At 42.8% G+C, this 15,316-nt stretch overlaps 1 protein-coding gene across 2 annotated transcripts; it reads left to right on the top strand.

Moving 5' to 3' along the window:
• Window positions 1-44: 44 nt before the first annotated feature.
• RBM34 (RNA binding motif protein 34) lies at window positions 45-14,862 on the top strand. 2 transcript variants are annotated; one of them, XM_014596837.3, is made up of 11 exons: window positions 45-166; window positions 700-865; window positions 4,312-4,451; window positions 7,454-7,676; window positions 8,486-8,545; window positions 9,126-9,169; window positions 10,525-10,608; window positions 10,867-10,930; window positions 11,025-11,067; window positions 12,754-12,872; window positions 14,482-14,862. In XM_014596837.3, the coding sequence occupies exons 1-11, from the start codon at window positions 126-128 to the stop codon at window positions 14,761-14,763; spliced, it is 1,266 nt and encodes a 421-aa protein (XP_014452323.2). In that variant the 5' UTR covers window positions 45-125; the 3' UTR covers window positions 14,764-14,862. The 2 variants fall into 2 exon arrangements, with proteins under 2 accessions (XP_014452323.2, XP_014452324.2); XM_014596838.3 differs by lacking the exon at window positions 8,486-8,545.
• The last annotated feature ends 454 nt before the right edge of the window (window positions 14,863-15,316 follow it).

The raw sequence follows: 15,316 nt of genomic DNA, 5'->3' as shown, positions 1-15,316 counted from the left end.
GGGCGATCCCTTTCCGCACGCGTTTAAGAGCGCCGGGGGAACGAGGGAGTTTTTTGTGAGCGCCGGAAGTGACGCATGCTGGAAGAGCTGCTCCGTGCCGAACGTCTTGCGACCCAGGCGCCGGCATGAAGGCGACACGCGCGGGGAAGGCCTCACGGGGAGCAGGGTGAGCCTCGGCCCCCCCCCCCCCCCCCCCCGGGCCCTGTGCCCGCGGGTGCGTAGGCTTTGAGGTGGGGCCCGGGGCGGGGAGGGCCAGGCGGGGGCTGGTGTTTGAGCCTACCGAGGCCGGGAGGAGACACGCTTTCTGCACTGGGGCGAAGCCTCCGCTTCGAGACAGGAGCGGTGGAAGGGGGGGGGGGTATTGTTTGCGCCTACGAGGGCCGGGGGGGGGACACGGTTCTTGCGCTAAGTCTCCCGAACAGCTTCAGAAGCTAGGAGGACGGGCTGTGTTGTAGGCGTCTGATGTCAAGGCACTGGCCAGGGTTTTGAAGTTTACTGGCTGCGGAGAGCGCAGGACCCTGCCTGTTGTCCCCAATGGGTTTCAGTGCTTTCACAGCAGGACTTGGCCAACTGCGCCCATCTTCTTGTGCTCCTAAAGGCCTGGCCGACAAAGTGCAAAACATTCCTACGAAACTAGAAATTCTCCGCTGTGTCAAGTGGCAGCAGACCACAAATTTCTTCTGTCTCCTCCTCTTCTAGCAAGGAGGGCAAGAGACCGGAAGCCCCTGCATCCCCAGAAGACTATGTGGTGGGGCAAGTGGCCAACAGTTTGCTTCCAAAGAAGCCTGCAGCTGATGGAGCAGAGCCCCTCTCACGTCTCTTTGCTGCCCCAGAAATAAAGCCAGTGTTTGTTGCTGTGCCAAGAGTAAGTCAGTGCTCTGACAGCGCTTCGTTGTGAACGGACGGATACAGGGAGTTGCTCTGGTTTTAGCCTCTAGGTCAGATGGATTCTGTCGAAAACTTAGAGGCACACTGGGTGCAAACTACCTGTTTTCAAGTGGCTGAGTCCTGTGCTCCTGGTCTGCTGAGGAATGTGAACAGTAAAAGCCACATCTTACAAAATGAATTCACCTGGGAGCCCAAAGGAGGGAATGGCTGCTTCCTGTGAGGGGAGCAAGGCATACATGGGTTGTGAGGTGAAACACGGGGCTCTCATGTAACTTTACCTCATTCATGTTTTGTTCCCCCCCTTAAACCTAATGGAATACCGCACACAAAAAAGAGATCATATATACTTCATATATAACACCTAAAGCAAGGATTTCTGTTGGTGATCTCTTTTAGATCCCCTGCATGGTTGGGATGAAGTTAGACTAGCTTTTGAATACAAGGCATTCTTCATCAGGGGACCTGATGAAGCTTGTCTAACTTGTATTGAACTATCTGCATGGTTAGGATAAAAATATCTTCCACAAAAATCCTCATCTCTTGCGTAAATCCCAGACTATCACAGGTACATTGCTCCAACACTGTATAACAGCAAAGAAACTCCTCATGATCTTTATCAGCTTGCTTACTGGTAAATACTCCTGGCTTTCATGCATGTGGCTAACATTGGGCATATCTACATGTGTGCTTTAATGCGCATTAGCCTATTTAAATGTGCATTAAAGTGTCACAAAAAAACCTTGTGCTTTCATTAATGCACCTTTTTTAGTACCTCACAATGTAGGTACTAAATTGAATGCACATTAGCAAAAGCACGTTAATGAATGTGTAGACACGCCCACTATCTCCTATATTTATAGTTACTAGACTAATAGAAGACTTGCGTTCAATCTTATGCCTATGAGCCTACTGTGTCATGTGAGAGTGATTCTCAGCCAGGGTCCTTGAGATTCTTTCAAGGGTGCTGCCATGCACAATTAGCACTGTTCGGTGTACAAACACAATTTGCAAGACAAACTCAGAAATTTCAAATAGGAATCCATAGTATTACAAACATTCTGACCTGTTGTGGGCTTCCTGCAAGAAAAAAATTGCTGCTTATTTTTCTGTTGTCAAAAAATGAGTGAAAACTAGAGCTGGCATCTTCAAGGGGTGCCTTGAGTTTAGGTAAGGGTGACTTGAATCTAAAAAAGTTGAGAATCACTGCAATTGGGTATATCTATACGTGTGTGCCATTTATGGCTGTTTTGTATGCTGTCCTTTTTCCTCACTTTTTTATTGTTCAAACTGTTAGCATGCTTGTGTTTTGTGGTATCATTCTACTTCCTCAGTAATGACTTATAGACTACTATAGAACTTGGATGATTTTCTTCATTTCAGTTCTATAGAAGAGAGATATAATGAGAAAAAGAGAATTTTAAATTTGCTGCTTATCAAATACAGACCTGTAAGGCATTGTAGTTGAGTTGTAGAACTTAGGCAGACTACCTTTCTGCTTGTCACCTGATCATCGGATGATGGCGGGGCAAGGAAATGGATACTTCTAACATCATCCGGGCACGGTATCTTGTTTCATGTAAGGTGCTTGCAGACTGATTGTTCTTTTAAAAATGTTATGTGTTGAATCAAATAAAGGTTCAAAATTACATTGGAGAAACTCAGTAGACTTTAGATGTTACTATTAGAGCTTTCTAAAGTAAATCATGTCTTGTTTTCTTGAACTGTCTGTTGGCTACATATTCTCTGTGTTTAGCTGAAAAGTGGCAGTTAAGTTGTCAGGGTAAGTTTGCTTGTAATACTGCTTTCAAAACAAAGTTGTTTAAAAAAAAAAAAGAAAAAAAGCTTTCAATTTTGGAGGAAGAGGAATTTCTTGTGAAGTTTTGTAAGAGGAATAAATATTAAGCCCATATAAAAAAATCAGAGCAGTTTGCAACATTTAACTAATCAAAGGAAGTACACTACACTTCCTCTTTATAGTAAGGGTTGCCAAAATATGGAATGGGCTTCCGAGGGAGGCGGTGCTTTCCCCTACCTTGGAGGTGTTCAAGAAGAGATTAGACAGGCATCTGGCTGGGGTTACTTAACCCCAGCACTCTTTCCTGCCTGGAGCAGAGGGTTGGACCCGATGATCTACCAGGTCCCTTCCGACCTACAATGCAGTAAATTACAGTGGTTCTAAGTATTTCTTTCCAAAACTGCACCCAAAGTATACACTAATTGTTTTGGGTGTGACAAGCTAAATTAGTATGGTCTCGGTGTTAGTTTTGTCTTCATTTGTGATATTGTGGTCTTTTCCCTTTAAAACAACCACTCTGTGACCAATGTTCAGATGCACAATCTATTGACACTCTTATGTTTACCAGTATTATTATTTTTTTTGTGTGGTCATGTGTAAAGTGAGGGAAATCAGTTAACATTAAAAAGGCTTTTTAGAAAACAAGCAGGTGTACCATAATGATAAGCCCTAAATATCGTGACGCGTGTTATGATTGTCATTTCTTTGCAGACTTGCAGAGCAAAGAGGCTTTTGCAATATTGTTGACTTCATCAATGCTATTTAAAGAGTTTTGTGACAGACTTAAGTCAACATGGCTCTTTTTTTCCCTCCTCTTGCTACCAGCTGGTATAGGATGAAAGGCTTCAGTAATCTCTTACTCATACCTAACCATTCCATAAATAACCCTGATAAATGCCCTAAAATTTATCTACGTGCCTGTAAGATTCAATCCAAGGAAAAACATCTCGCATCACATTCTTATCCAGTGAGCACATCATCTTCGTAAAAGCAACATTTCCAGTAATGTGGAGGGTGGGAAATAGTTGCCAAACCCGACTTGCTATTGGAACAGTTTAATCATCTACTTCTCTGCTATCCTAAATGGGCATCTTAGGAAGCAGTCCAGCAAACCCTTACAATTGGCTTCCAATGCACCCCGTTCGAATTATTTTGATCTGCACCTTTTCCTTGCTGTTAAAGAAAAATGAAGCCTTTTCCTAGGCAGGAGAAAGTAACAAAAAGACTTCTGATATTTTGGAAACCAAAATATCCTTATTCATTGGAAAAATTCTAACAGCATGTGAAAAAATAAATTAATATCCCTTAGAAGAGGGTAAAATGTCCTGACGTTACAGCTGTGTAATCTGAAATAGCTTTAAATCTTTTACGAGCTGACTCAACAGCTGCATGGTCTTTTAAAACCCTGGGTTGTATTGTTCTTGGGTGCTCCCAGATGGAGGTAGTCACATTTTATGGGTGATGAAAGCTGATTGATTCTTTTTATATGGGCTTACCTTAGGAAAAATTGGAATGACCTCTCCATGCTTATCTAAAATAAGGAAGTTATGTAATGGTTTTCCTGTTTTGTAGTACAGGTTAAAGTAAATGTGTGTCTTTGTAAACACTCAGAACTTTTTTTTTTTAAGGAAAATAAGAAACGGAAGCATGCAGAAGTGGAAAGGGCAACAGAAGATCAGAGTTCATTTACTAAGCAAGAATCCCATGTAAAACTCAAAAAAAACAAAAAAAAGGAACTTTCTATAGCAGAGAAAAAGGTGGCAAACAGGTAACTAAAACATTTTTAAATTAAGACCTGAAACCCAGCCATGATACATAGATTAAAACCTGATGGGTGTAGCTAAGTCAGAGGACAAAATACTTACCTTTCCTGTTTTTACTGTACATTTTCCTTTTCTGATTTTAAGGAGACTGCTGTTGCAGGGGTACTGTCACACATTATGCCCTAAAAGGCAGTCAAATTCATAAATCCTCTGAGGGGAGATACCTTACACCCTTTGCTATCTGAAATGTTAACTTCCTACTTGAATCCTCCATCAGAGACATGTACTGAAGAGTTATCTGCCATGAGGTGTTGTGCCTAAGGCTACAGTTAGCTTTATGCAAGGGAGAGGCCTAAAACCTAAGGAATAATGTGCTAGCAAAGGGAGCAGGCTGCTGTTCTTCTCTTAGCATGCCTGCCTCACATTAATGGGCATGTTCTCCTGTCAGAATAGTCCTTAGTTACAGTAGCATAACAATGCGTGGGGCATGAATACTGGGTACTGCCTGGGGCGAGGGGAGGAGGGTGCCTCATTCTTTCATTTTTCCCCTCCTCCCCCCCCTTTCTGCTCTGGCATTGATGAGGGCAGATAAGTGACAGCAGTACATAGCTAGATGTTCAGTGCTGCTGGGGAAGAGGTCACCTTGTTTTAATGCCAAAACAGGTGGGGGAGTGGGGGCAGCACATGTCAGCAGCAAAAAAACAAAGTGTGGGGTTGGATGTCTCCCCCAGCAGTGAACCTTCAGCTGCTCCATTGTATAACCTTCAGCTGCTCCATTGTATAGGCTGCAGTACTAGCCAGTTTTGCCTCTGCTCGGTTATTTTTTCTTTTCCCTTAAATGTAAGTGAGAGCTAGGTGCTACCTTTCCAGTGAGAAAATCATCTTTGTATTATCCTGTTCAGTACAAACTTTGCTTAATTCTTGCACCCTGAAGATAAGATTACCACTACATCTGGTCTATGACACTGCAATATAGTATGTCTTTTATCTGTAACTTCTACTCTCATTTATGCAGTTTGTTGCATAATCCATAGATTTCAGAGCCTGCTTCACTACTTGGTTGTGTTTTGCATAATACATTTGGTATATGTTATCCATTTGGATAGAACAACATCTGTTAATCCACTGACAGTCATTAAAAAGAGGGCATGATGGGATCTGAAGCATGATTCCAGCAATCACGCTTCCTGCCACGCCACATGCGCAGGAGGCGTGATTGTGGAATTGAGCATCAGATTGCATCACACCATATTGCTGGTGCAGAGGGAACCCAGGATCACGATCTTTGGTCCTATGGCTGGGAGCCCTGTCTGCTGACAAAACTACAAAGTGCGTGAGTGCATGGTGCTCCCCTGCAGCTGGGAGCTCCATCAGTGACTGGAGCTTCAGTCATGGGTGGGGCACCCTGAGCTTCTGTGCCTGGCATCTGTCAGCTGATTGGAACTCCCAGTCAGGAGAGGTTGTTGTGCTCCCCTGGCTGGGAGCCCTGATAAAGTTGATCGGTGCTCCCAGTCTCTGGAGTGTGCTCTGGGGGCTGGGAGCATTGGCCACATGTTCAGCTAAAAGCACGATAAGAACCAGCAACAAAGTTATTACACATGTTGTGTAATTTTGTCATGTATTCCTGGTTTTATTATGCTATTAATTGAATGAACATGTGTTCAGGTCACTACTTAAGACATAGTTTCATAGTTGGTAGGGTCGGAAGGAACCTGAGCAGATCATCAAGTCCAATCCCCTGCTGTGGCAGGAAAGAGTACTGGGGTCAAATGAGCAAGGTGTTCATCCAACTTCCTTTTAAATACCCCCAGGGTAGGAGCCAGCACCACTTCTCTTGGAAGTTGGTTCCAGATCCTAGCCGCCCTGACAGTGAAGTAGAGTCTCCTGATGTCTAGTCTGAATCTACTCTCTGCCAGCTTGTGACCGTTATTTCTTGTCACTCGTGGTAGTGCTTGGGGGAACAGGGACTCCCCCAGTGCCTGCTGGTTCCCTCTGACTAATTTGTAAACGGCCACTAGATCCCCTCTTGGCCTTCTCTTGTTGAGGCTGAACAGGTTCAGGTCCCTTAGCCTCTCCTTGTAGGGCTTGCTCTGCTGATCCCTGATCATGCGAGTGGCCCTCCTCTGGACCCTTTCCATGTTGTCCACATCCCTCCTGAAGTGCGGCGTCCAACTGCAGCCTGACCAGCGTCGCATAGAGGGGGAGGATCATCTCCTCAGACCTGCTTTGAGATGCATCTGTGGATTCATGACAAGGTATGGTTGGCCTTCCTGACCACGTCCCCACATTGGCGGCCCATATTCATTTTGGCATCAATAATGACACCAAGATCCTTTTCTGCCTCTGCACTGATGAGAAGGGAGTTCCCCAGGCTGTAGGTCTGCTGCTGGTTCTTCCTTCCTAGGTGCAGTACCTTGCACTTGTCAGTGTTGAAACCCATCCTGTTCTCATCCGCCCACCCCTGTAACCTGTCCAGGTCTGATTGGAGCCTATTGCTCTCTTCTAGCATGCCCACTTCTCCCCACATCTTAGTGTCATCTGCAAATTTGAACAGGGTGCTTTTTACCCCCTGTTTAACTGGTTAATTATATCTTAAGTGTAATGTGTCAGGGACCTTAGATCTTGTCTCTACTTTTGAGGGATAGTCTGTTTTGAGTAACTTGAAGGTTATCTTACCTTAGGAAAATGAAGTTTGCTTTTTTTAGTTCCAGTATGTGTCAAACATGAGGATGACCAATATAAATATTGTTCTTACATAGGACAACTAAGTAGATGGCATTGAACAGTAGTAATAAACACATGATCAGTTGAGCAGTAAGTGGTCATGTTGTGCATTGCTAGTCGAATGATTTTGCTAAATGTATACAACCTTCTTTATTCACCACTCAACTTGTTTTTTCTTGGTACTAAACTGGCATGCTTTTTTAGTTAAACTAGAATCATTTTGCAGTTTAGGAAAAGCTTTGCTTTTTCAGTCATCCAGTTTCATTTCTTACTTTTGCTATAGAGAGTGTGCACTGGAACAAGCAGATGAAGAGGAAGAGAAACAGATTAATCGCAAAAAGAAGCTGAAAAACCAAAATCCTGATGCCGTCATAAAAAGCCTTGATAGTCCAGAAAAGGAAGCTGGTGTAAAACAACATAAGAAAAAACAAGTCAGTCAAGCAGAGATGTTAAAAAACAAAAGAACTGTGTTCGTTGGGAATTTACCCATCCACTGTACTACACAGGTAAGTGAAGAGTGTTCAGTAAATTATAGGAACCACAATAGGTCTTGGCTTAAAGGAGCCCTCAGTTTGAGGGAACAGGCAGCACAGCATCAAACAGGGTAAGAAGCAGAAAGGAGAGGAGCACATTGGGCAGAGGAGGAGGATTGGAGTGACACTTGAGCGGGGAGTGATAATTTGTGGCATGCCTGCCAAAAAGGTTGCTGCCCCCCCGATGTATCATTTACAGGGCATATTAGCAGAAACTGATTTTTAAAACAGTTATTCATTTTCAAAAAGATTTTTAAGTTGACATTATCCCTTGAATTGTGGGGGAAAAGATGTCGATATTTTCGCGCTAATTTCTAAGCGCTGAATTCTCTCTTTGGATGCCTGGGCATAGTTCCCATTGATGTCCTGGAGAGGTCAGTGTGCAGGTTTCTGAGGGTATAATATAATCCATAATCATGCAAGGCAACAGCCCAAAGTATCTGATACTATGAATATGTAGAAGAGAGGAGTTGTAATATTCTAATTTATCAAATAGCTTAAGCCAGTTCAACAAGGTAATTGAATGCATTAGGAACCACTGATTTTTAGGTAGACTTGGATAATACAAACTTGTGATTTATCTGTCAAGGGACGAAATGGTTGTCTTCTGGATCTTAAATATTTCCTTTCCTGAAAAGAGCTAAGAGAAAAATATCTGAATTTTCCTGTATAGAGTTGTTACATACCCAGTGCAAATTTAGTCTTTTCCTACATACAGTGCATAGTAATTTATATGAGCTACAATAAAGGATTGAAATACATGTAACTTGTCTTTTGTTCAGATGCTGACGTCAGTTTTTAAAGAGTATGGACAAATAGAGTCAGTTCGCTTCCGCTCTTTGGTATGCTGTTCCCTTTTGTTGTCCTCTTGCTTGCCTGTAGCATTTGCATATCTATCTTTTTTTAGTCCACTACCTGTATTTCTTGAGTTAAAGCCTTGCTTTTCTAAATACTTCTGAGAATAGCACGTGGTTCCTATGAGAGTGTACTTTCTACATGCATTGTTTTCCCATAATAACAGTTGATTGCACTGTAGGCACATTTGCTTTGGAAGACAAATATCTCATAAATTGTAGTGCTTGTTTTTCTTAAGAGATTATTTCACTGTTTACTAATACCATAGCAGAGAGAGAGAGAGAGAATTTCATTGTAATTCAGTGTGGAGTATAAATTAATTGAAGATTGCCATGCTAGAATGCAAGACACATAGCAACCTAAACCAACCAAATCTCATTCTTAATAATTTTAAAGGTCTTTCATATACCTTCTCCCAATTGTCATTATAAAAGTTTGTTTTCTAGACTCTCTGTATTACCCCAGATAAGAATGAAACCCATCCTGTTTCCTCCCCACTTTACAAGAACAAATATTTGAAATAATCTAATAAGCTTACTAAGGCCTCTGAATTTTTTTCTGTTGAAGGTTCCAGCAGAGGATACTTTATCCAAAAAGCTAGCAGCTATAAAGTAAGTTGTACTTGTGAGCTCCATATTTTATTACTGAAGGAAAAATCTTTTTAAGCTTTATTTTAATACTTGTCAGACTCGCTTCGTTGTTGTTCCTTTACCTTTTAAAAAAATATAGCGTTCAGCTGTGTATATAAAATAGGCATTTTGGGCACCTATACACATGCAGCACATCAGAGCAGAGTTGATTCATTGCCATGCTCCAGCAGACTTCAGCATCACATGTATCAGTGTTTCCATGATGCAAAATGCTGGTGGGGCACCTTAACTAAAGCTTATTCAATGAGCTTTAACTAAAGCACCCCCGCCACCATTTTCAGCACAGGGATGCTGATACACATGACGTTTCAGACACTTTAATTACAGCGGCTCTCAGAGCCACTCTAAAGCACCCCTCCTCCCCCTTCCTGGAGCACAGCTATAAACACCCTTTGTGACTTCTGTGGCAGCACACTTACTTCCTACTAATTTGGTTTATTTTCCACTTGGTACTTACACAGTTCTTCTCTCCATCGAAAACAACCTGCAAAGTGCCAAGAATCTTTAACTACTGATTTCTTTGGGAGTTGGAGATAGGCCCATAAATTATAGAACCAAGGCCTAAAAGACAGCTGTAAGAGGGATTGATGTCTTTTGGCTTGAATCATCATTATTAAGGCCTGGTTTAAATTGCGGGCCCAATTTACTAATACTGTGGCCTGATTGTGGTGGGGGCTGCCATTTTTGCACCCAGATTGGGGGGCTGTTTGCTCTGATGTCTGCTGCAGGCTGGGGAAAGCATTCTCTAGCCAGCCCTAAAAGCCTAGCAGGCCAGGGGAGGGGTGAAGGGGTTGCAAAAGGAACAGGGGGAGGAGAGAGCTTGGGGATGGATAGGGGAGGGGCTGTTTTTTCCTTCAGGCAGAAAACCTGGAGTGTGGCGGGCTTGGGGGCACTTGGGGCTGCCTTGGCAGAAGGCTCTGACACTGGTAGGCGAGGGGCTGTTTGCTTCTTCCTGCATGAGTTCTCTCCTCCCCGCCCTCAATCCGTGGCACCTCAGTTTTCTTACCCGAGGAGCAAACGGCCCCTCCTCTCCCCTCCCCTTTCCCCAGCCTGTAGCAGCCATCAGAGCATTTCATTGCAAATCACATTTTTTGTGAAAATTAGTTAATTCCAATATTTTTCATGAAAAATGTGAAATTGCGATTTAAAACAGGCCCTAGTCATTATGATCATAATCCAAGGCTATAACTGCATTTGAAAGAATTGGTGTCATTACTATGTACATACCACCTTGGGGGCTCTGAGGTGTTTAAAAAAAAAAAAAAAGTTCATATGTGTAAGTATGATTTCAGTTAACTTTCTTTCTTTCTCTTCAGACGTAAGCTTCATCCTAACATGAAGTATGTTAATGCTTATGTGGTCTTCAAAGAAGAATGTGCTGCCAACAAAGCTCTAACAAAGTATGTCTCACTTTGTTACTCATCATCACAAAATGTAATGCCACTGCTGGGTTTATAAACTGTCAGATGAGAAGTTTGAACTGCCTAGTCTTTTCTGCTTGCCTTATGCTAAATAAATTTTTCCTAGCTTTTTCTTTAAACAGTACATTATTAGAGAAGCAGCTTTCAAACTCAGTGACCAAATGTGTGTTGCTAATTTGTTGGTCAATTCTGTTCACATTCTAATGCCTTTCCTGTTTTTCTTTATGGCTAAAATAGAAATGGAACACAGATTGCTGAAGGATTCCACATGAGAGTTGACCTTGCATCAGCAGCCAATTCTGTAAGTAAGATGCATGATTGAGTGAGTTTTTTCATTTTGTTTGCTATAAGCCAATAACTAACTGGGATGTGTGTTTTGTTTTGTTTTTCTTTAGCATGACAATAAACGGTCTATATTCTTGGGAAATCTCTCATATGGTGAGTTTAGATTGAATGCCATGTCCATTTTGTGCTGTAATTTTATTTTTTCAGCAAATGTGAAATAATGATGCCCTTAATGATAGTAATACTATTTTACCTGGTAGTTAAGATTTAAGGAAGTGAGTATCACTACTTAGATATTTTAAAAAAGAATAAATGAAACCAGTTAACTTATTCTAAAATGTAATTGAGATATCTATTTTAGTTTATACAGCATAATTTATTAATTTTAAATTCTAGCTTTTGCATTAATTTTGTAACATAACACTAGAGCAGGGGCAGGCAATTATTTTGGGCAGAGGGCCACTTACTGAGGCTTTGCAAGCCATCATGGGCCACATGACAGGCAGCCCAGGGCAGATAAATATTAATTTTCTAACTTTTTTTTAAAGGCCCCGTGGGCCAGATAGAATGGCCTGGCAGGCTGCATCTGGCCCTCGGGCTGCATTTTGCCCACCCCTGCACTAGAGTTTCTTGGGTCTAAACCTCCTGGTCCTATAAACATACTGACTATGAGAAAATCCCATAAACTTTGCCAACGTCATAAGATTCTGCATTCCTTATTTGAGTGAAACTATTCAGTCAAAAGCTATTTTACTTGTAAGGGGTACCAGATAATTTATAAACTCTCATAGAAAATTAGGGTTGGAAGGGATCTCGGGAGGTCATCTAGTCCAACCCCCTGCTTAAAGCAGGGCCGTTCCCAACTAGATCATCCCAGCCAAGGGATCGTTTGATGCGGAGTTTCAAAAATACATTCTGGAATAAGTAGAAACTATTCAGATGTAGCAAAAAATGTTAATTTTTTCACTCTATTAAAACCAGAGTAAAATTATTTAAAAGACTAACATCTGAACCCAGAGTTTGAATAATTGGGTTTTATCTTGCTTCTAAATGCTTCTTAATTGGTAGTTGTCAAAGTACTCATTCTGTTTTTTTTAATACATGAGTATTGTCCTGGCACATATGCATTTGAACTGACTAAAATGGTCCCCTTTAAAATATTGTAGGGTTTTGGTTAGTCCTTAGGGCCCCTCTACATGTGCAGTTAAAAGCATGATGGGATCTGATGTGCAATCCATATAGTCACAGTGGCAGAGAGCATGTTTGCGATATCCAGCATCAGACCCTATCATGCTTTATTGCCAGCATAGGGGGAGCCCAGGGTCACTATCCTGGAATCCCCCTGCACCAGCGAATAGCAAACGCCCACAGATGCAAGTGCTGAATCTGGCAGGACTCTTGGTCCTTGCTGTGCCCTATAGCTGCTGGGGATGAGAGTCTCACAGCAGTGGGATTCTTGGCCCTGACAGCCACGGAGCACAGCCAGGGCTGAGAATCCGACCAGCTGTGGGACTCAGTCCTGTCAACCATGGGGTGGCCCTGCAAATGGAAGATTACAACAGCTGTAGTCTCTCAGCTGTGGGGGCATAGGCTATATGTACAAATTAAAGCTGGGTAAAAACCATCTATAAACTTATTACACATTTTCCAGCAATAACTTTATAGCTGGCTGGACCTTTTTAAGGTGCCATAGTTAATTTGCACTTGTAGCCAGTCTAAATTAATTGCACAATTAGTTGGGTAATTGCAGAATAGATGTAACAAGTAGAGGGGCCCCTAGGCTACCTTGATTTCATTGTTATAACTTCACAGTGACTGTGTTATTGCATTTGTTTGCAGACCTTGAAGATGATGCTGTGCGAGAGCACTTTTCTGAATGCGGAAATGTAGTGGCAGTGCGAATTGTGCGAGACAGAAACACCGGCATAGGCAAAGGCTTTGGCTATGTTCTTTTTGAGGTAGGTAAGGATAATGTGTCTTGGAAGGCCACTAGTTCTCCAAGAATTGGGATCTGTTTTAATTATGTATTAGGCTTGTACAGCATTTTAAATGGTAGTGTCCTCTGCACTCTACAAACAGGTAAGATGACAAGTCCTTCCTCTGAGGAGTTCAGAGTGAACACAGAACAAATCAGTAAGGGCTGTTCACAACAGTAGTTGCAGACTGCTGCAGAGTGAATTTTAAGGAGACATTTGAAGGAGGAAAAGGTTTAGCACACAGAAAGGGAAGACTCTTGTTTTTACAGGTATTATAGCCTATATAATATCTATAAATATAATACAGCCTATAGGGTGACCATATTTCTTGAGTCTCAAAACAAAATATGTGCAGCTGTCTCTGGTCTCAGCTGAACAGGCAAGCAGTGGGACTCTTCATTGGGGTTGAGGGTTACAGGCATTCCAGGCCCCTGGCTGGAGAGCGTTACACAGGTGCCTCAAAGGTGAGCTTTGTAGTCGGGGGGTACTGGAGGGGAGCCCAACGATTGACAGCCTGCTCTCTCCCTCACTGGGGAGGGGGGCAGGCTGTCAGTGAGTAGCCGACAGCTGCTGAAAAGCAGAGGCTGCCAAGAAGAGCTGCCCTCTTTGGCCTTCAGAGATGGCAGGGGTAAGAACTGCCCTCCTCGTCTCCAGACAGTTCCTTGAACAGTTCTGAGGAGTCCAGAGACAGCATTGCCACTTGAGTCCTGGTACTGTTCAGGTGGCAAGTGAGGCTGTTCCCAGGATTCCTGTAGAATGGTGAAAGCTCTGGTTGCTGCTTCCTGCCCTGCAAGAACCAGGGCTCATGGCCAGAATGCTGTGGCTTGCCTGTGTTTTATCCACAGAGGCGATGCGGTTTCCTGTGGCTATCTGGGCTCTTTGAGTGCTTGCCTTGGCAGCCCTGTCTCCTGGCCAGAACAGCAGGCAGCCGAACCAGTTAAAAGAGTTGGAGCTCTGCTAGCTCTGCAGTTGGGATACAGCCCCTCCTGCCCCATTCTCCCAGTCACTGGCGGAACAGGGCAGGGAACATCCCCTGAGTGCCTGGTGCACACCCACCCCCTGCCTGGCCCCTCGTTCTGGGCCTGGGTAAGGGGCAGCAGTACTGGGTGCCCTGACAATACACCATGGGGCAGGTTTCCAGGGAGTCAGCCCCTCTCCCTCCCTTTGACTGGTTGGGGAAAGGGAGAGCAGGGAACTGGGAGATACTGGGGGGTCTTAATGACTCATATGGCGGTGGACAGGTATTACATATGACGCTAGAAAACTTTGTGGAGATGTGCATTTATCCTTTGACAGAGCTAGCAGTTTGTAACAGAATCACTACTTTGTTTCTGCCACACACTGATCGAATACCTGTATGCTTGCTTTTTGTCAGAAAAGGGCTTATTCCCCAATACAAATGTAACTCCTGTCTATTGACTAAGTCTGCTAGTATTTCTGAATGCAGTAGAGAGATGATATTTAATAAGTGTGTCGCTTTCAGTGGCATCTAATATTTCTAGGAGAAATGTATATAAAAATACCAATTGTTGTAAGTAGTGAACGTCCAGGTGTTTGTTAACCATCAACCCTAATGTGTTTGGTTATATAGAATACAGATGCTGTACATCTTGCCCTGAAACTGAACAACTCTGAACTGAAAGGAAGAAAACTAAGAGTGAAGCGCTGTGCTGAGAAGGAAAAAGTACAACAGAAAAATTCAGACAGTGTAAGGAACTTTCCTGATCTTAAGCACAAATCAGGTGCCACATTAAAAAATGCAAAAAGCTATTCCAACAATTCATTTGCTGGTGAAAAAGCCAGCCCAATACAGAAGAACAAAAGAAAGAGACCAAAGAGCGTGACTAAAAGAAAAACTGGGAAACACAAATAGCTGTGGCATCTTGGTATGTTGGAACGTGCAATTTTTAAAAAAATGTTTAATAGAACCCCAAGAGCTGTTTCTTGCATATAAAGTTGTGTCACCACATCAGTGCCATTTTGTCTCCTTGGTTTTTTTGACTTCTTATGTTGCATCTGCTGCAGCCTTTTGGAAATATGACTTTCTAGGGGCATACCTGCTTTCATACCTTTTGCTGAAGCTGTATGGTAAGTTTAGGTTCCAGAAGCTCTTTTCTAAAAAGGAACTTTCTAGAAGTTAATGATGTTCTTTTTGGTTGGGATGTCCATCTGAAATGACTCATCCAACAGTAATTCTTTTTTCCTGTTTATAATTAAAATTAGCAGTTTGCTTAATGTCCCTAGATTTACATAGCTTGTAAAGCAAAGCTTTATCTAACCTCTACCCCCTCCTCTCTCTTCTCGTTTCTCCTTTTTCATCTTTCTCCCTTTCTCTTTTCTCCCTCCCTTTCTCTCTTCTTCTCCCCCCACCCCTGATATAGTCATCTTCGCTTGTGAAGAAAGAATGAACAAAGCAAAGCTTTATC

Source organism: Alligator mississippiensis, chromosome 1 (assembly GCF_030867095.1).
Source record: "Alligator mississippiensis isolate rAllMis1 chromosome 1, rAllMis1, whole genome shotgun sequence".
Lineage (NCBI taxonomy): Eukaryota > Metazoa > Chordata > Crocodylia > Alligatoridae > Alligator > Alligator mississippiensis.
The sequence above is the reverse complement of the archived record's forward strand: the minus strand, read 5'-3'. Positions and strand labels throughout refer to the sequence as shown.